Source organism: Vanessa cardui, chromosome Z, assembly GCF_905220365.1.
Source record: "Vanessa cardui chromosome Z, ilVanCard2.1, whole genome shotgun sequence".
NCBI classification, from domain to species: domain Eukaryota; kingdom Metazoa; phylum Arthropoda; class Insecta; order Lepidoptera; family Nymphalidae; genus Vanessa; species Vanessa cardui.
In genome coordinates this window covers 4504265-4526787 of record NC_061154.1, presented here as the reverse complement: position 1 = coordinate 4526787, position 22523 = coordinate 4504265, and the positions used below count along the sequence as shown (strand labels likewise).

The 22523-nt window shown below is 31.1% G+C and overlaps 1 protein-coding gene across 1 annotated transcript; it reads left to right on the top strand.

The window, feature by feature from the left end:
- The first annotated feature begins 1878 nt into the window (after positions 1–1878).
- Positions 1879–21840, top strand: LOC124542931 (mediator of RNA polymerase II transcription subunit 23). The gene is made up of 18 exons (XM_047120876.1): positions 1879–1955; positions 2030–2096; positions 2172–2416; positions 3071–3203; positions 3419–3601; positions 3823–4595; positions 4828–5228; positions 6059–6233; positions 6634–6803; positions 9176–9294; positions 10262–10449; positions 11901–12081; positions 12523–12668; positions 14298–14521; positions 15869–16108; positions 16480–16924; positions 17169–17375; positions 18115–21840. Exons 1-18 carry the CDS (start codon positions 1951–1953, stop codon positions 18251–18253), a joined length of 4041 nt encoding a protein of 1346 aa, XP_046976832.1. The 5' UTR covers positions 1879–1950; the 3' UTR covers positions 18254–21840.
- Positions 21841–22523: the final 683 nt, after the last annotated feature.

Sequence of the window (22523 nt, the reverse complement as noted above, 5' to 3'; positions counted from 1 at the left end):
ATTTGAAGCTATTTAGGTCGTCGATCCGTTAAATATAACGTGAGGATTTTGATGGTCTGAGCACCAGGGAGTGAAACCTCTGTGCCTACAAGGAAGCCACCTAAAGACACTTGCGGCACTTTCAATATATTGAGTACCGTTTGACCAGTACGAGTAGTAAGTAGTAGCCTTCAACGTATGTAGTAAAATTATATTTGTAATTATATTTAGTCCATTTTATATCAAAAAGCGCTAAAAGTAAAAACAATCTGATTATGTAGAAAAACAAAAAAAAATTAAACTTATTAACTAGGCACACAAATTAACGTATACTGAATCATATTGCTATGAATGATGAAAAATCTGTTCTGTATAAAAATGGAAAACATCCTTAGTACTGGTTGGACAGAAAAACCATATCCTAAACGCATGTTATGTCAAAAGAACTTGGTGGATTTACAAATCTGCCGCTAGTAGGCTATTCAATTTTTGTTATTCCTATTTTTTTTGCACCATTTAGGATTTGTTTTCTACCGTCCTCGTTACATCGGTTTTTTCCCCTATTAGTATGATTATAAAGTAGGTGATATTTCTGTCACTTACTATATTATTTTTCCAACCCGCTATGTAGTGACGAGTATACGGATTACGGACGTATTGTGTATACATATAATTATAAGTTTTTTTAAATTTCTATAAGATAATAACAAATTTGGGCTAAATTTGCCGCCCCTCTAAATCTGCCGCCCTAAGCTCCAGCCTACCTACTTAGCTTATAGGTAAATCCGCCACTGCTTGTGAATGTAATCATTAGTTGAATTTGAGTTGACTGTAGAGTTGGATTTTTAATAATCACATAAGATAATGATAATAAACAAGATGACGGCCATATCCGCGGCATAACAAACCCACTCTATAATATTACGAGTCCTTCTCCTATCATTTCCACATAAATGAGTACTGCCTTTATATTTGCCGATTTGTTCTTCACAAAACAATCAATGAGTTATAAAAAGAGTTGCTTTATCGTAGCTAGCTGAACTGAATTTTACGGTTTAATGATATATTATTAATTGCTCTACAATTGTGTATCTGCATCGTTTAAGTTATCGAAATTTGTTTGTTTCTGTCAAATTTTAAGTGTTGTATTAACAAACAAATTGTAATAACATCTCATACATCTTTAAAACTTTTTTCTGAGAAAGAAGATGTAGACCGTAAATAGAAAATAAAAACGAACGTGACACTCTTTTAGAAGTAGAAGTATTTATTCCATTTTAGGAATTGGATGATTTTTTAAGAATAAGGCGAATCAAGAGCTTAAAATTGAAATTAAAATATGTTACAGTCTATAAAAGTATTCGTTCTCTACCTAACCATTGCCTTATTACCATTTATCACCAACATATCAGTAGACTCCTTGTTGTAATTATTAAACTACAAATGGGAAAAGAAATCTAAGTATATCATAATCCTAAATCTTAATTAGTAACAATAGAAATGCGAAAACGAGTTCGTTTATGTGTTTCGTGCGAAATTTTGCATACTAATGCTTAGAGGTATAAAAAGTACAAAGATATATTAAAGATAATGTATGCAACATTCATCCTTTTAAATTTTTATATCGCATTTGTACTCAAATTCACATAGGTATAAAAAAAATCGCTCGTGATTAAAGAAACATTTGGTTTCTCCAAAATGTCTTACTATTCCTTTTTAAAAATCCTAAAAGTAAATTTAATTTGTTTTTAGTACGTTTTTAGACAGCACACAACAACTTTTTAAGAACTTTTTTTTTCAGTGAATAATTAAAAAGATATACAGTAAAAAAAATAGGCTGAATTAGCTATTCCTCTGCGTTACTAAAATAAGACAAACAAAACAACACGACTCTGACACATTTATGTCAATTGTCAACTACGGGTTTGTTGTTTGGTGTGTGATTTATTCCATCATTTTAGGTGAAAAATAATGTTGTACGTAAATGAAGATACTGTGTATCATTTATAAAATATAATATTGTTATTTATAAATAATGAATATTTTGTAGAACAACAACCAATTTTATTTTTACAATGGCCGATTCACAAGTGGCCAATATTGTGAATGAAATTTTGGTATGTACATACTTTTTATTTAAACTATTGACTCTATGATATATCGAGATATACAAATAAGCGTGTTATTTTTAGAGAGTGGAAACCGTAGAGGAGGCTTTCAGCTGTTTCCTGGTACATAAACAGGATCAAGAAAATGAGAGGTTATCTGTATATCAAAAGAAATTGTGTGCCATCATGAGTACTCCCAGTGCAGATTTACAGGAGTCTGCTATTCGTCAATATTTGACTCTGACTGCAGTTCTCACAAATAGATACAAAATGAAACAGCTTTTGGGGCTTTTAGAAAATTTAGTAAATACAAATGTACTTCAGGCAAGGTAGGTTTCTGAAAATAAATAACACTCAATGTTTTCTTTCCAATAGAAAAAAAATGCCAATAGTACTTTGTGTTTAGATAATATAAAATTTATAATATTTATTTGACAAGATTATCCAATAACAATGCAACTCGTTAAATTATACTACAAAAGAGCATCAATTATAAAAATAATACTAATATAATGAAGAAGTAGGATTGTTATCCAATATTAATATTTATTCTTTAAACATTAGATATCTGTTTCTGTTAGTACAAGTTTTGTGATAACTTTAGCCTGCTCACACCTGAGTGGGATTTATTAGTCTATCAACCATTTCATTTTTGTGATCAAGAATCTTCGTACTTACTATATCTTATTTTTATATCCATGTCATGGTTTAGTTTCTTATATTTTTATGTAATGCACAAATACTAATAACCTTTACTTTACATACAAACATTCACATGTATTCTCTTTATTTTATCACTGATTTGACTTTTTAAAGATTCATCATTTTTAAACAATTTACCCACTATTATTGTAGAGAATGTTTTATAACACTCTAAAGGAGGCCATCGCCTTCATGATAACAAAGCCAGCATGTTCTTATATTTTCTAATAAACATGTTTTTTAATATTTTTAAAATAATTAAAATTGATTATTAATTTTAGAATGTTGTGTGATTGCATATTAACAAGTGAAAAACTTGTATATAAAAATAGTGATTATTGGATTGAATGTTTTAATTTGATCAGAAGAATTATTGGTGGTGTTGACTACAAAGGGGTTCGTGAAATTATGAAGGTTAGTTCTAATCTCATATATTTTTTTAATTAATTCTAAATTTCTACTTATTTACAATCAGAGACATAAATTAAATGTTATGTAATAATAATAATTGCCGAACTCCTTTATTTTAATTCTATTATGTATTTACGGAAAGAGATAAGTTATTGATTATCATTAATATGACAAATAATATTTGGCTACTAAAGAAAAAGTATTATTACTCAATATAGGGATGCCGAGAAAAAGCTCAAACACTGCCTGTCAGATTAAACTCAAGCACTATGCCACAAATGAAAGCATTGTATAATGTGATTGAGTACATCTTCGATCGCAATGCATCATTGCTGCCCGCCTACTTTATTGTCACGGAGATTCAAAAAGACTATCCCGACAATAACCATTGGCCGCATTGGGTATGGTTTTACATATATTTTATTACAAGGAATATTTTTTAATGAATACATATTTGCTCAAAATTTATTTTGTTGATTTTGTTTTGATTTATTTTATAATACAACCGTGCATATTAGTGCATCTTGAAAAACAAAGTTATTCTTTAATTTTTTTAAATACTCATGACCTGATTCTATATGCAACATACTTGTTTCATGTGATTTTTTTATTGTTATTACAGCAACTCGCAAAGCTTCTTACAACATTTGTTGAAAGCTTTAAGCCATGTGCTCAAATGGTTTCCATTATTGGTCACTCACAAATGCTGCCTGTGGTTGAATTTTCTGGATATGCTGATCATCTCATAAATCCTTGGAGATTGGATCCAACAACTTTAAAGTTCTCTCTCAAGGGAAATCTGCCATATGATGATGAGCTATTGAAACCTCAAATTGCACTACTCAGACATGTCTTACAACAGCCTTATTCTAGAGATATGATGTGCTCAATGTTGGGTCTACAGAAACAGCACAAACAGCGTTGCATCGCATTAGAGGATCAATTAGTGGAATTAATGATATTGCCGATGGAGAGAAGTGAACAAGAGAATGAAGATGATGAGATGTCTTCAACTCATTGGTGTTGGTTACATTTGTCATCGCAAGTCATATATTTAATACTTATAGGATTTGCATCCTTCCCTAACATTGTAATGGGACTGCATAACAAATTAATTGGTCATGATCTAAAGAAAGGTCGGGATCACCTCATGTGGGTACTTTTACAATTTATATCAGGAAGCATACAAAGAAACCCACTATCGAATTTCTTGCCAATCATCAAATTGCACGAACTACTTTATCCAGAAAAGGAACCTTTGCCTGTTCCTGACTGCACAAGAGCGCACTGCACTCACCAAATGGCTGTTGTCTGTATATGGATGCATTTGTTAAAAAAAGCAGAGTCTGAACACAAAACTATGACAATGCCTCAGAATCTTAAAGTTCAATATGAGTAAGTCGACTCTAAACATTATTTTCTTCATATCATTGTCAGAATTTTAATTTTAATTTAATTAATTTCCCAGAATTTTACGATTACTTTTCTACCATTTCAAAAGAAGTACGATAAATTTTCAATATGAAATTTCTTAAAGGAAGAATCAATTGGATGAACAATTAAAATGCTAACAGCATATGAAATTTATATTCAAATATACATTGTAACTGAATTATAATTTTTCCAGATTTCTACAACATCTTATGACATCAAACAACACACCAACTCTAATGGGCTCGGACTACAGAATAGCTTTACTTTGTAATGCCTATTCAACAAATCAAGAATACTATTCCAGACCAATGGGTATAATTATAGAGACATTATTCGGAAGTCAGAAAGCCATGCCCAATGGCAATCCAGCCACACCCTTACCGACTGTTCCATTGTCGATGTGTATTTTGGACAGCTTGACTTTACACTGTAAGATGTCATTGATACACTCAATAGTAACGCATGTGGCAAAGTTAGCTCAAAATAAGACAAATATACCGGGGAGCAATATGATGGCACCGGCTCTTGTTGAAACTTATAGTAGGCTGCTTGTTTACACAGAGATAGAATCGTTGGGTATCAAAGGGTTTATAAGTAAGTATGAAAGTATTTATTTATTTTTTACGCAGTTATTTATTTATTTACAACAAGCACACTTACAACATACATATTGAACATTTACAGTTAAAGTGACTATATTAAAAAATCAGATATGTATGTCAATGACAAGTGTACATAACATTTACTAACAATAAACAGTGCACAATTAAAAAGTTTACATATTAATTTAAAGATAAAATAAAAATATTACGTAATAATCACAAAATAAAATAAAAAATATTACTATATAAACTTAGGAAAACTTTAACTCAGAAAAATAATAAAAATAGTCAATAATTTTTTGTTTAAATACATATCTATATACTTATCGAACTGGGTTTGATTTTTTGTTCAGTGTTCTATTTTCTCTTGATTATTGTGTTTTAATTACATGCTATCTACTGTAGTCTGTATTCCATGCAAAATTGGCAAGGTTTAAGATATCAATCATTGGTATTAAATATGTTGTTAAACTAAACAAATTTGAAAGGTTTTGATATGTTATGGTTTATAAAGAAATTCGTATTTGCTTAGTTATTAACAAGATAACATTTCCATAAGAGGCAGATACTTTACAGTTGCAATAAACCAGCTAAACTCATGTTCAATATAAATCTTTTTTAAATATTAACTTGATGAATGTAAATGTCGAAAATTGTTTTTATTTTGTGTGTGTGTGTTTAAACTACAACAGTTTTATAGTAGAGAAAGCGAATTTTGTGATAAACATTCAGAGTTATTTAAATTGAATTAATATGAAGTTTTTAATGAAACACTCCCAATTTTATTAAGCTCAGGAATATATAGTGTTTCCAAATTTTCAGATCAGCTGTTACCAAATGTGTTCAAGTCCCACGCCTGGGGTATTCTTCATAATTTACTCGATATGTTCTCGTATCGTATCCACCACATCCAACCGCACTACAGGGTCACGCTTCTATCAAACATCCACTCGCTGGCTGCCTATCCTCAGGCCAATCAAAATCAGCTACAGTTATGGTTTGTAGAGTCTTCTATTATATTACTTTCATATTATCCTCTGCGTTTATTTTACACGTCTGTTTCATAAAGTCTGATATTATTTTCCCTTTAATTTTTTAGGCCCAGATGTATGTGTTATCGCCCTTATATTTTTTTTTAAACAGCGCAATAATTATATGCACAAGATCTAAAACATTTCATATTCCAAAACTTATAATAATTTCACATGAAATATGTGTTTCTTTTTCATGTACGATATTTCATTTATTTACAAGAATCGGAGATTTTTAATTTGTAAGATTAACATTGAATTTTGATGGTGATGATTTTGAGATTAAATGTGTAAACTTTCTCAAGACTTTTTTAAAAAGTTTGATCTCGAATTTTCTTCCTAAATTTAACAAATTTTAAATTTCAGTTTCGAAAGCACAGCGTTAAGGCTCATAACTAGCTTGGGCAGTTCCGGTGTCCAACTCCAAATGTCCAGGGTCGTCTCTGAGCCGAAGTCACTCGTGTCCAGTGAGAGTGAAGAGCTCAACCGAGTGCTTGTTCTCACTCTCGCCAGAGGAATATATATGACTGGAGCGGGTAAGAACGATTTAAGATATTTTCTATTAATAGTTGACTTAAGGATTTATGATTATTTATCTGTTATTAATAGTTGACTTTAAGGCATTGATCTTAATAGAACGCGGGGTTTATGTGTATTGGCGAATTGTTTGTAGATGTATATATATAAGGGTTATGTATATATATAAATAATAAAAATGATTGATAAAGTATTGTGATTATATGCTGTGCGCTGCGTTTGCCTTTTATTTATAGTGTGTTAGTATTAAACGGTATTAGTAGTAATGTTCAAAGTTATGAGTATATAGTAACGGCCTTTAAATTTCCCACTGCTGGGCTAACGGCCTCCTTTCCTTTTATCGAGGAGAGGTAAGAGTGTAGACCTCCACAACGCTGCTCCAATGCTTGTTGGTAAATTCACATGTAGTAGAATTTCGTTGAAATTAGACAAATGCTTTCCTCACGCTGTTTTCCTTGACCGTCGAGCATGAGATAAATTATTAACATAAAAAAGCCTATGAAATCCAGTGGTGCGTGAATGGGCTGGAACCCACAATTAATAAGACATACGCCTTCTAACCATTGGCTCATTTAGTCTTATTTATCAGTGTAGTCCATTCGAAAAACATAAACGAAAATCTGTTTTTAGAGCTGAGCTAGCGAAGGAAATTACTCAAAGAGCTATGCAAATATGATACATTATACGAAGAATCTATTTCATGGCCTTCGAGATTCAATTCAGCAATGCTGTTTTATAATAGGCTATTTGACAATGCGAAAAATAAATTGTGAATTATTGTAATTAGTGTTTTAATTTAACAACGAAAGTTGAAAATAACACCTAATTTATTGAAAAATCCATAAATAAAAATGCATTTTTTCAAAAGTTTGTCACGTAAAACAAAACACTCCTGATTGGCCGGGCCTATGATGAAGTCACTTTCTTGTAAACCTTGCTGTTTTCTACTATATGTACCACAGATTAAAATACAGGAAAGTGACGTCACCGACCCTGTTGCAGCGCCATATTGTCCAAATATGTACTAGAAATAAAAAACACAACTTTTACTGGGTTCCTTAACTTCTACTAAATAATGTAAAATGGGTTTTAAAAACCAGTCAAATAGCCTATTATTTACTTCGAAATTCGAATATTATTTGTGTAATGTCGCAAACTATTACAGTTTGACTCTATTTTGATTTTATGTTTTATTTGAATTTCTATAATTTGCTTTGAGCAAAGTACAATATGTGTCGAACCGCCTTCTGTACTTTGTTCGTAATTATTATGTCTCTGATAAAATGATTTATTACACAAAAAATGGACGATTAATATTTACTACTCTACAAAGTGTTGATTTGTTTTTTTTTATTTATAATTATAATCGCAGTTCAATATTAATTATATTATTTACTTATATCTAACTCTCAACTTTCAAGAGCTCTATATCTATTCTAGATTCTAGATCATTAAGAAATTATTATATCATTTATATCTATTCATTGTATCATTTACTAGCGATCTGCCCAGGTTTCACGCGACTGCAATGCTCATACTAAAAATGCTACAGAATGTCTTACAACGTTTTTCAATCATTAGACAATACATAGTTTGCAATGTGTTTATTTACTGTATTATACAAAAAAAAGTATAAAAACCTTCAAAAATCAAAATCAAAAATCTAAATAAACTTTATTCAAGTGGGCATTTACAAGCACTTTTGAATCGTCATTTAACAATTAAGTGAAGCTACCACCAGTTCGGACAGTAGGTTCTACCGAGAAGAACCGGCAAGAAACTCAGTAGTTACTCTTTTTCAACATTTAAAAAAATACAGTCATGTTAGGCAATACAATTATTTAAATTAATATCCTCTCGAATCACTATTAAAAAAATCCCATCAAAATCTGTTGTGTAATTTTAAAGATCCAAGCATACATAGGTACAGACAGCGAAAAAGCGACTTTGTTTTATATGTAATGCACAAATTCAATATTTTTAGTAACAAATTCACACTTAGATTTAGATGATTTATTTTTTTGAAATGAGTCGAGATGGCCCAGTGGTTAGAACGCGTGCATCTTAACCGATGATTGCGGGTTCAAACCCAGGCAAGCACCGCTGATTCATGTGCTTAATTTATCTTTATAATTCATCTCGTGATCAGCGGTGAAGGAAAACATCGTGAGGAAACCTGCATGTGACAAATTTCATAGAAATTCTGCCACATGTGTATTCCACCAACCCGCATTGGAACAGCGTGATGGAATATGTTCCAAAAACCTTCTCCTCAAACGGAGAGGAGGCCTTTAGCCTTTAGCTTTAGGAATTTACAGGCTGTTGTTGTTGTTGTTGTTATTTTTTTGAAAAATACAACTTATGTTTGTAGGTAACGACGGCGCGGCTGTCAAAGAGTTACTGACGACGATCATGACAAACACGCCGCACTTGTGGTCCCAGCACACATTGCAGTGCTTCCCGCCGGTACTCGTCGAATTCTTCTCGCAGGTTTGAAAACAACTCATATAATACAGTTATTCATTTCGGGATATTTACCATGTTTTTTATTTTTGTCCGGTGGAGCTTGATATTTCGACATTATCTACGATGTCTTTATCTTAATGTATGAAAAAAAAATCATATAATATATTTTTATGATTAGAAAAATTTTGTTCGGTTGAAATTGGACCAGATTATATTTGTGTTAATCTGTGGTAAGTTTTGATTGTTTTAAAGTTAAATTGTAATTTTCATCTAGTTTTTTTTTACAGAACTCACTCTTCAACATTTTCGCAAATATAACAATATTTTTGACGTTAATTAATTCACTAACATAGATTATATGAATGTCTCATACAAACTAGTAAGCGTACAAAGGGAAAGATAATATAAATATATTTTGTATGACTATTTCATTGAAATTCTCGGTAGCTTTACTTGGTGGTAGGTCTTTGTGCAAGCCCGTCTGGATAGGTACCACTCACTCATCAGTTATTCTACCGCCAAATAACAGTACTCAGTATTGTTGTGTTCCGGTTTGAAGGTTGAGTGAGCCAGTGTAACTACAGGCACAAGGGACATAACATCTTAGTTCCCAAAGTTGGTGGCACATTGACGATGTAAGGAATAGTTAATATTTCTTACAGCGTCATTGTCTATGGGTGATGGTGACCACTTACCATCAGATGGCCCATAAGGTCGTCCGCGAACCTATTCCATAAAAAAACACAAATGAAATCTATTTTTCTTCTGAAGAGTTTTTATTCGGATGTTTCTAATTTGAGCTTAAAAGACTAGCTATGCTCTGTCTGTATATATGAGTAAACTAGACATTGGAATTTAGGTATAGGTATAACTTTAAAACAAATCTCTTGTCGTTTACTATTCCAGAGGCGAAAGCGAATTGTGTGATGGTGACCACTTACCATGACATGACCATGACCAAAAGCTACGTATTTATATAATTTTCTCACAGAATCCGGCACCCAAAGAGAATAAGCAGCTGCTAAAGAAGTCGGTAGAAGAGGAATACCGCAAGTGGACGTCTATGGCTAACGACAACGACATAATATCGCACTTCTCAGTACCCGGTACCCCGCTGTTCCTGTGTCTCTTGTGGAAGATGATCTTTGAAACTAACCGGATCAATCCTATCGCTTTCAAGTTAGTCTATGTTTATTTACAAAGCTGGTTATTTGGAATATTTTACTCTGTGGTTGAGCGTTGTTATCATATATTCCACGCTAAACAGCTAATACTTTGTTTTGTTTCCAATTAAAAGGTAAAATAGTGGAGCTAAAATGTACAATGCATATAACATCGTAGTTCTCAATGTTTTCATCGCGTTTACGATGGTTAATATTTCTGTTAATCACAAACCATAGTCTGTGTTACATAAACAACCTATTAATTTAAAGTAATAGTCATCTTTAAACAGCTCCCATTCAAAGTATTAATTTTAAAATGCCACCGAGGCGAGTACTAATACAACAATGTAGCACACTTGAGCTGGTATTACTATGGAAGAGAATAATACTTGGTGGTAGGGCTTTGCGCAAGCCCGCCTGGGTAGGTACCACCCACTCATCAGATATTCTACCGCTAAACAACAGTACTCAGTATTGTTGTGTTCCGGTTTGAAGGGTGAGTGAGCCAGTGTAACTACAGGCACAAGGGACGTAACATCTTAGTTCCCAAGGTTGGTGGCACGTTGACGATGTAAGGAATAGTTAATATTTCTTACAGCGTCATTGTTTATGGGTGACGGTGACCACTTACTATCAGGTGGCCCATATGCTCGTCGGCCAATCTATTTCATAAAAAAAAGATTATTGGACCAATAGCTAATAATAGTAAGTCCATCGAGTTGGAACTCTTGACTTGCCACAGAAGTCCATGTTACTTATTATAATGAATTAGCAAGTTCTATTTAAAGGTCGAATAACTTTTTTAATATTATTCACTATTGTTGTAAATTAAAGATATAACGTCATTGACAACTAACTTTATTCTTCTATGACAAGCCAGGTATAAACTTAACCACAACATAAGTATTTAATAAGTATTAAAATTAAACTTGAACAAACATGTTATTCACACAAAATAACTAATAAACAAAACACAAAATAAGTACTAAAGTAACTAACATAATCAAACTCTTCCCCTTTAAAAAAATTGAAAAAATAAAAAACGACAAATATCACACAACATATTTCTTTACATAAACTAACTATTTAAATATATTCTGAGCTATACTATACTTAGCAACTTCTTTGGCTCTACGAAAAGGCCTCGGGGATGTAGGTTTTGCAATGCTTACATTATCTTTTGAAATATCTTCTGATGAACTTACATCCTCGTTAGCGTCACTAATCACTTCAAAACAGTTGTCATGATCAGAGTTATCATTAGACTCACATTTTATCAAATGACGATTTCGTCCAAACTTATGGCCTATATCATTTTGTACAATGTATGATCTAGGAGCATTATAGTATTCATACATATAATCACTTATAATGTTAACCTCCACTGATATACATGAGATTTGATACATTATTAAAAAAAATTGATACATCATGGTTCCCTATTAAAAATATTTCTTCCTCAATCAGGATCCTGGAACGAATCGGAGCTCGTGCGTTATCAGCGCACCTCCGCAAGTTCTGCGATTACCTCGTGTTCGAAGTGACCAACCCCGCGGGAGGGCCTCACATAAACAAGTGTGTGGACGCGATCAACGACATCATCTGGAAGTACAACATCGTGACCATCGACAGACTTGTATTGTGTCTCGTGAGTATGTTATCTGTGCTCGAGGCAAAGGTCTTTGTTTATAATGCCTAAAATTATTTTAATATTTTATCGCTTGACTTTTTTTTTCACATACAACAGTAAAACTACCTTTCTTAATTATGTATCTTACTGTATAATATTGGTAATTCTTATATACTACATGTATTGTGGTTTACTTAATGAGAGAGGCCTTAGCCCAGCAATGGGAAATTAACAGGCTGTTACTTTATTTTATTTTTTTACACGTTTTGTACGATTCATAATATATTTACTCGTATATATATTTTTATATATAATTACTACTATTAAACATGTTGTTTGTGTTAGAACTTACGTCACTAGTACAGATTGTCATTGTATAGTTAGTATATAGTATATAAGACATTGTTTCGTACATAAAAAATGAAGTAAATAATAGATTTTTTTTATGACGCTTTTCAGGTCCTCCGTCCGAATCCAGACGGCAACGAGAGTCAGGTGTGCCTCTACATCATTCAGCTGTTGCTGCTGAAGGGTTCCGAACTAAGAAACAGGGCGCAGGACTTCGTCAAAGAGAACTCGCCGGAGCATTGGAAGCAAAATAATTGGTAAATTAAATCGATACAAATTTTCATCACTATTAAGATTTTTTGTCCAATCAAAACTAGCTATATAAAATCAAAATAACTGGTAAATTAAATCGATACAAATTTTCATCACTATTAAGTTTTTTTCTTCAATCAAAACTAGCTATATAAAATCAAAATAATTGGTAAATTAAATCGAATCATTATTTTTTTATCACTATAAAGCTTTTTTTTTAATCAAAACTAGGTGAATATAAATTAAACAAAAAAACCTTTTTAAGAAAGCTTTTATTTAAATGCCCTAAAAAGAAGGAAAAAATTTTACTTACAAATTTTAACTGTCTACTAATAGCCTATACACAATTCATAAATTCATAAAAGCTTGTCGCGCGTTTTAGGCTTGTGTAAATTAACTAATACGTAGGTACCCTTTCATTGGCCAACTTATTCCGATAAGTTTATTTTATTTCATTTTAATTAGGTAAATATTTACAGATACCTATACAGTACCTAATCAAAACTAGTAATATATAAGCAAAATAATTTGTAAATTAAATCCAATTAAAGTTTTCATCACTTTAAAGTTCAATCAAAACTAGCTATCTTATAAATTAATTTGTACCGCAAAAAGTTATGATATATTCCTGATCGATTACTTGAACCTATCTCATGGGAGACAAGGCAATGGATCGGGACTTAAGTGCACACGTGTGTGAAAACATTCTACTGACTGACTCTCGTAATCCGACAAGACTGTTTTACTTGCTTTTCGAGGTCCGGGTGAGAATTTTTCGACCGAAAATCCAATAACTTTTCATTTAAACCCAAGGTATAGGCATATAACTAGAGACTGGATTATAAATACAATAAATAATAACAGACAAGAAAGGCAATTGAAGGCAATTGCATACAAGTAAACCTAATTAAAGATTTAAATAGTTTCCCTCGTAATTATAATTATAATAATTTTAGTAATAAATTTATTAGACATTTACGAGTAAGGTGCAATTATAGAATACTAAAATATGCAAGCGCTCAGAACTAATGACGCGTGTAATTCGAACCAATGAATCGAAAACACGCGAATTCTTAATTTTCTCAGAACCAGACTAAGGCCGTTTTCTGTGCAGCCGGCTGTGAGTTACAAAATGTATAGTTTAAAATATTGTTTACAACAAAATGTTTGGTAATCTAAACCTATGTATATACACATGCAAAACAAAGCAGGTCCATATCGTAACGTTGTCTATAAAAAAATCGATTATCGAAAACCGTTCGAAACATGGATTTTTGTTCAAATTGAGATGAACCGGAAAATAGTAATTAATATTATTACTCGATCCTATCTTATATTAATTTCTTCTTCTTTACATAAATTAATTATAAAATCAAAAAATATTTATTCAAAGATATATCTTTCAAAAACATCAACCACCACAAGCACGCTATGTTTATATTTATAATTCAAAATTTATTTATATTTTATTCCTTAAATGATTCATATAAACTGTATTAAATTTTCTATATCATATTTTAATAATAGTATTTTATTAAGATTAAAGGGAATAAAAATAATTTTATCTTGTCAAGTGGAAACCTGGATTTTTATGATGACTTGAAATATTCATTCCAATAATATCTATGTTTAAGGTACGAACGACATTCCACTTTTCACCGCAAGTATCCGGAGAAATTCGCTCCAGAAGAGACGAGTGGGGCTTACGGTGGACCGATACCAGTCTACCTCAGTAACGTCTGCCTAAGGTTCATACCCGTGATGGACATAGTCGTGCACAGGTACTTGGAGATACCGCAGGTCAGCAAGAACCTTGAACAGCTGCTGGAACACCTGGGATATCTGTACAAGTTTCACGGTGAGTCAACATCATCATTATTGATAATAGGCTATTTGACTGGTTTTTAAAATCCATGGTCGAGTGGTGTGCACACCGGCTTTCATGCTTTGGTACGCCACGCTGAGGTCCCGGGTTCGATTCCTGACCGAGTCGATGTAGATTACTATTAGTTTTCTATGTTGTCTTGGGTCTGGATGTTTGTGGTACCGTCATTACTTCTGATTTCCATAACACAAGTGCTTCAGTTACTTACATTGGGATCAGTGTAATGGATGTGATGTTGTCTCATATTTTATTTATTTATTTATTTTATATTATTTAGTAGAAGATAAAGAACCCATCAAAAGTTGTGTTTTTTATTTCTAGTACATATTTGCCGAAGAATATCATATTAAAAATGTCATATTTAAATAGCGCACAAAAACGCTACTTGGACAATATGGCGCTGCAATGGGGTCGGTGTCGTCACTTTACTGTATTTTCATCTGTGGTACATATAGTAGAAAGGCAAGGTTTACAAGAAAGTGACTTCATAATATGCCCGGCTAATCAAGAGCGTTTTGTATCACATAACACGCTTGAAAAAATGCATTTTTATTTATGGATTTTTGAATAAATTAAGTATTATTTTTAACTTTCGTTGGTAAATAAACATTTTTAAACTCATAATATACACTGATTACGATAATTCACAATTTATTTTTCGCATTGTCAAATAGCCTATTCCACTTATAAATTACATTATTTATCGTGGATTGGTTGATAAGTCAATGTTTCTGAGCTTCTTGAAGCAGAGATGTCTAAATAACGTCGTTTTAACGATAGTGACTTATGCCATTGATTCTGGCTGATAGAGCTAGTAGGGCCATTACTACTCCTACCTGTTGAAGCCAACAGGTAGGAGTAAGGTCTCTAGGCGTTAATTTCACACAGATTTAGCCTGAGACGAAGAAAAGGTATATAATAACAACATAACAAAATTTATGGTATAACTCAAAATTTTTTTGGTTCCTATATTCGACATGTTACCTCAAATGTCCAAATCAATGTTGAAATTTCTAAGTTTTTTAATTCTATAAGTAGTTGTGCTTTCAGTGTTTCCTTTAAAACAATATTATTTTGACCAAAGATGTCGCTATTGGTAATTGAAGGTAATGCGTGCGTGGTGGAACTATTTTTTTTTTTCCTAAGTTAACAAATAGCGACTCATAATAGTTTTATTTTAAAAAAATGGTTAAAATAATTTTATTTGCATCTGTATTGCGTTTAGTTAATGCATGTATTGTAAATGTAATTTCACTAGTGGACATAAATTAGTTTTTTTCAATATATCGCTATTAACTCAAATGTGACACACAATTCCAGATCGTCCCGTGACCTTCCTCTACAACACATTACATTATTACGAGTCCAAGTTACGTGACAAGCCTCTCCTCAAACGGAAGCTGGTCAATGCTGTACTGGGTTCGTTGAAAGATGTCAGGTCTGCCGGTTGGGCCACGACGGAAACCTTCCAGACCTACCTAGCTAAGAATGAGGTTGAAGCCACCACATGGGCTCCAGATTTGAACTATTACCTGAGCTTGATAAACCGTATGGTTGATAGTATCCTTTTTAAAATAATAGCCTAACATCAGCTATTCTTTTTTTATATTTAGAATGGCAATACTAAAATGTCCGTTAATAAAATAACTCTAATCTTTTTTTTATTTTTTATGAATATCATGTCTTAAAATTTGTATACGAAATTTAATTAGAAAATAAGCATGTTATTTTTGAACTCAGTTTAATTAAAACAAGATTTTTTTTTTAACTCAATCCTAAATAACAAGAAAGATTTGGGGTTATTTCTTTAATGACTTCTGTATCGAGAATGTTAAGTCGGTAATATTAAAATTTGATCATAATTTATCTATTAATGATACTGAATTCAAAACAAGATCATCAAATCAACGATTTCTTTAATGAAATCCCAGCGATGATGGGTAATTCGCACTTCCCAAACACGGATTGGCGTTTCAACGAATACCCGAACCCGTCCGCGCATTGCCTTTACGTGACGTGCGTCGAGTTGATGTCGCTTCCAGTCACACCCAACATCGTCGGAAACAGCCTCCTCGATGTCGTCACTAAGGGCTTTGTGGTTATACCGTCAACGAAAATTCAACTCTGGATAAACGCAATAGGGATCATAATGGCAGCGCTGCCCGACCCCTACTGGACGGTCATACATGACCGTATTTTGGAATTGATAACGCATAACGATATGGTGGAATGGTCGTATCCGCACACCCCGTTCCAGCTTTTCAATTTGACGACGACTAACGACGCAATGCTGGAGAATAAGTACAGTTTGACGCTGGCTTTGGCGCACGCTGTCTGGTATCACGCTGGCGCGGGACAGATTATGCAGGTTCCTACGTGAGTTTGTATACATTTACATTTTATTACAAAAAAAAAAAAATCCATTTCTTCTAACATACTTTGTAATGGAAGATACTTTGCATAACAAAATTAAATTAATTAAATTAAAGCTACCATTATATATTTCTGTCTATGACTATCATGTTCATAATTTCAATAGAATTTATTCTAAGACACTAGAGTATAGTCCTTATGTATTGTGTTGTGAGAGTTAAATAAAAAAAAACGATCACAATTTCAGATTCGTCAAAGATAAAATATCTCCCGAGATACGTACGGAGATGCAACTAATATTCCTCTGTCACCTCGTGGGACCGTACTTGCAAAGATTCAACTCGGATCTGTCCCGAGCGGTTATGGACATCACCATCGCACTGTACGAGCTGCTGGCTCACATCGACAAAACTCAACCACATTTGCAGTACATCGATCCTATCTGCGATTTGCTGTATCCTTTTAAAATTACCACCACTATTTAATTTATTCATTACTTACTTGATATGAACAATAAAAAAACCTTTTTTTCTATTTAGTCTGTGATATATTTGTAAATATTTATATTCTGTTGTTAATTCTGAGTCAATTTCGAATTTTGATTTTTCATCGTTCTCTTTTTACTTATTGCTTTTGACACTATAGTTTGTTCGCGTTAAGAATGCAGTGAGTTGTCATTGTTTACCGGCTTTACTCCGCCCCCTTTGACCAATCAAATCTTTTTAACAGCAGGGTGAAGGTGTGTGCATATTTGTGTTAAAATTCCAACAAATTATATTTGTTTTAAAGACTAAGTATAATGAATTTAAAAAATTCACATTAAAATAAAAAATCGAATCAGAGTGTTTAATCAACAAAATTCTTAACACTATATACAATCGTTTGCGAATTTTCCCATCGCTATGTAGAAATTTACATATTTTGACATAACGTCATCTAGTAGCTATAGGTTACATTAATTATTACGTGTACAGCTTGAATAAATTAAATATAAATATATAATAAACAAAATTTAAAATATAAAAATATCAGTTAATAATTAATTAAATGTGAACTTGACTTTGTAATTTGAAAAGATTTGATTAGTCAAAGGGGGCGGAGTCAGTCCGGTAAACAATGACAACTCACTGCATTCTTAACGCGAACAGACTATAAACAAAAAACTCTATAATATTAACTTTAACTCATCCCAGTTATCACATCAAATACATGTTCGTTGGCGACACAATGAAGAACGAAGTCGAAAGCGTCATACGCAAATTGCGACCCGCTCTACAAATGCGTCTTCGCTTCATCACGCATCTCAACGTTGAACAAATAAATACCGCCTAGCAGAACGACTACTACAGCTACACGCCTTCGAGCTCGAGCTCCAGTTCCGAGTGACCGGCGTCGCTGTAGTGACCCAAGTGAAGTGAAGTGAAGTGAAGTGACTCACAAAAAGTGTTTACAAGTGAACTTATATTGTTCGATGGCGCCTGATAAAGTATTATACAGCTCAGTGATCTTACCATCCATTAGTTTTAATGTAGGCTGGGTTTACATGTGGTAGTTATACCATTCTTTTTATACATTTTCGTATAAATCTTTACTGAATTGATGTTGTTTGTATTACTTTAAAAGTAAAATGTTATATATGAACAAATGTACTTTAAATTTAAACTAATGCCAATTTTCAATTCTAGAGGCTCGTAATATGGAACATTTTTATTTGTATGTTACATTAACATTTGATTTATACACCAGTAATATTAAAATATATAAGAGAATTGTAGTGTCCATACACAATGACATACAAGGTGAAACATGACGACCGGTCTATGGAACAGGTAAAAGATATGTCACAACTATACAATTTTCAATAACTTGTATACTGTTGCATGTATGGTCCTTACAAAGAACAAAATTAAATGCTATTTCCTTAGGATATAATGTTTTTGCAGTCTCTTGAATCGAACATTCTAAATATGACCAAAGTAACAGCACAAACATACTAAATAGATGTGTTAGAACGCTAGTTTATTGATCTTAAGTGAATTGTAAGTCTTTTATTTAATGTTGGACAGCTTAACTGATGTGACAATGTAATTTAAGCCGGAATCGAAGTAGAATAACGTATATAATTATTATATATGGTCTTACAGTTAGTACAAAATATATAAATGATTATTATAATGACAAACTTTGCTTAATAGTGAGTGAAAGCAATAATACAACGTACAATATTTGTTATAATCAATAATGAAAAGGAAATTATTAGTCTTTTGACAATTAAATATAAAATGTTATAATTACTGACAACAGTTGATGGTACGCTGGTGTCGAATCTCATAAGTAATATAAACAAACGAAACGAGAATATATTTTTTGATATATATAAATATAGCTACATAGTACGTGTCGTCTATGATACTGGAATATAGAATGCTAGGAAGCGAACAGTAAAGTACTTCGTTTTGTGCAACTAAACATGTTAATGTCAGTTATTATATACATAATGTTACATTGTCAATCACTTGTCACGGTGCCTTAAAAGCAGTTATTTCATAATGATCTCTGGCCGCTCAATTATACATGCGTCATGTTGTGATTTTGGTAAAAAACGACTTAATGAAAAGAAGAAATCATCATATAAATAACATATACATAAGTTTTATTTTAAATACTTATAGTAATGGTATCATAAACCAGAACAAAAGTCAACTACTTTAAAAATAATCTTTATTCATATTTTTTTATAAAAGTTAATAGTATTTTATTATTAACATACAATTTATCTTGAATCACAATACAAACATCACAAACTATATACTTAATAAGTATATATAAGTTAAGTGTATGTAATTTCTTATGTATGACTCTTGTGTATGACTTGTTTAAAATTGTGTAATTATATAATTGATTATCGAAGTAAGACGTTGAGTTCACAAAATATTTCATGGCCTTTAAATGTATGTCAGAATTAATAAAACATTTTAGTCATTCAAAAATGTTCATTATTCTTTAATCTAAAGTTAAGTAAAATATTCGCAATGGAATTAAAATTACTTCTTTATTACTATATAATTTATAAGCATATGACTCTTTTTCTACATTGCATGGATTTGAATATAAAAAGCAATGAAACAAAATTTAACTGTAAAATGTATATATAATTATGTAACGAGTGAATATTACATTATAATATAACTGCCTCTCTGAAGCAGATCATCAAGGTACTTTTTAGATAATTAGTTTACCTATGTAAATAAAATCAAACTTAAATAAGTTTCAATTTTAAATATATCATGGAAATTCTTCTATAAGAAAACAATAACCAAACTTCAGAGAGGCAAAAATTAAATTAATGCACTATTAATAATAATAAATTTTCGATTTTAATATTTTTGTAATTAAAATTGTCTATTTCTGTCTAACTATCAAATGAAGCAATAGAAAGTAAGCCGTTATTTAGGTTTTAAATAAGTAAGGTTTTTGATAACAGTTAGGCATGACATAAGTTAATCATTCGAAATGGAAAAATAACCAAAAATATAACAATACAATCGCACATTAATCACAATCAAATGGAATAAAGATTAGAATTTTATTTAATAACTAATTATAATGTAGAAATTTAAATTTTTATGTTACAATACAAAAAAGATAATGAAACCAAAATTCCTAATTGCTCCTAAGTTTTTCATGAACATTTAAACAACTGATATTGTTGTAGTGAAATATTTTTTTTTAATTAAAAATGATAAATAATAAAAATTCTAGTTCTAAAAAAAACTTCATCTGGTATATTGTTAATAAATATTACAAGCTGCCATTGGCGAAGTGCCTGTTGTTTCTGTCTTTTGAAACAAATATTCTGAAAAGCAATAGTCACCGAAACTTTAACTTTGTAAGAAATAATTCAGGAATTGCCTCGTTATAGTAATACTAATATTGTAACTATTATTGTATGCTTATCTCATAAATTAAGGAATCTGAAGAAAAAAATATTAAGGTATCACAGGAAATGAAAAAAGATTATAAATTCCTTCACAATATGTATATGTATAAAGAATCACGCAAAAACCGCATTCAATTTTGACATGAAATTCGTAGTATAGCATGCAGCGTGTTTCAAAGAAGGTTTTTAGCTAAATAATATAATTCAATATACACACAGCAACACGTGGTTAGTTCTGGAATAACTTCTTAATCCTTAATTTTAAGAAAAGTATACATAACGCATTTCTCTGCATTAGAATATATTGTAGAATTAAGGTCAAATTTTTTAAATAAGTCTTATCTTTAAGTAGATGTGAGGCGCTTGGTATTTATTTGAATGTTTCGGATATGTAGATTATTTAATGCTTAAAAAGGACATTTTGTTGAACAATCATCATCAAATTTTGTTATTCAGATGTTAGTTTTTTTCTTATTATTCTTTAAATCCTTCATTCATGCTCTTTTTGATATAGTAATATTAAGTATTATTCATAGCAATAACATCCCAGGTCGTCGTTTGATTTGTTTTATTTAACATATCATTGTCAAAGATGAACTTATAACAGTAAAATATGTAACAGTTTAACTATAGAATGCTTTATACGTCTTTTTTACTAATTATGTATAAGTAATCCACAGAAAGGTTGGTTTATTTCAATGCAATTTTTTGTAATCTATTAAATGATTATTTATATATATTTGTGACTAAATCGTATTAATGTTAAAATAAATAAAAAAAACACCTGAAAATTCTTTAATATTATTTATTTACTTATTTTGTCATAAGTATGACATTTATTGTGAAATGCTTCCTTACTTTACATTAAATAGATTAGAATACCAATACGATTGATGCAAATCTTTAAATTACTGTTTACGTTCAATGTTATTATTTTTTATGAAAGTAAATTATATCAAATAGGCAGATGCATATACAATATATTTCTTTTTTTTGTATTACCATCCACCATCACGTGCGATATATAAATATAATTTATGTACAATTAAAAAAAAAATTTTAATCATTACCTACTTCCGGTGATCCCCAAAACTCACAAATTTTACCTTTTTTCTTTCCATTTTCATTGACCATATATTCTTACAACGTACCAAAAATAGACCAATTTTAGTAAAATAAAAGATAGACGTATAAAAGACAAATTATAGACCAATGATATTCTAATAAATTCAACATCATTGTTATAGACCAATGAAAAAAGCAGAGCTTAAGTTTTTTATTTTATTCTTAAAATAACATTTTTCTGCCACTTCTTATCATGGAGATTAATGAAATCTGAAAATGATTATAGAACTTTTATAGAATTAAAGCAATAATAATTAATAGTTTAATATTAAAATGGAGTTTGGAGATAAACATTCTATTTTCATAATTGACAATGCATCATTTACGCTTAACGCTTATGATTACACTTTCTAATAAGTAATAATAAATACAAACTGTAAAATTAGAACAAAATTTGATTTCTAACATCTAATTCAACAAATAACAATGGGTGGTAGATTTAGATACTAAGAATTTATAATTAGTTAAAGCTAATAACTTACTGCCAATTGTTTAAAACTTTAAATGATTAATACGTATTTTGTTATATATCCAACA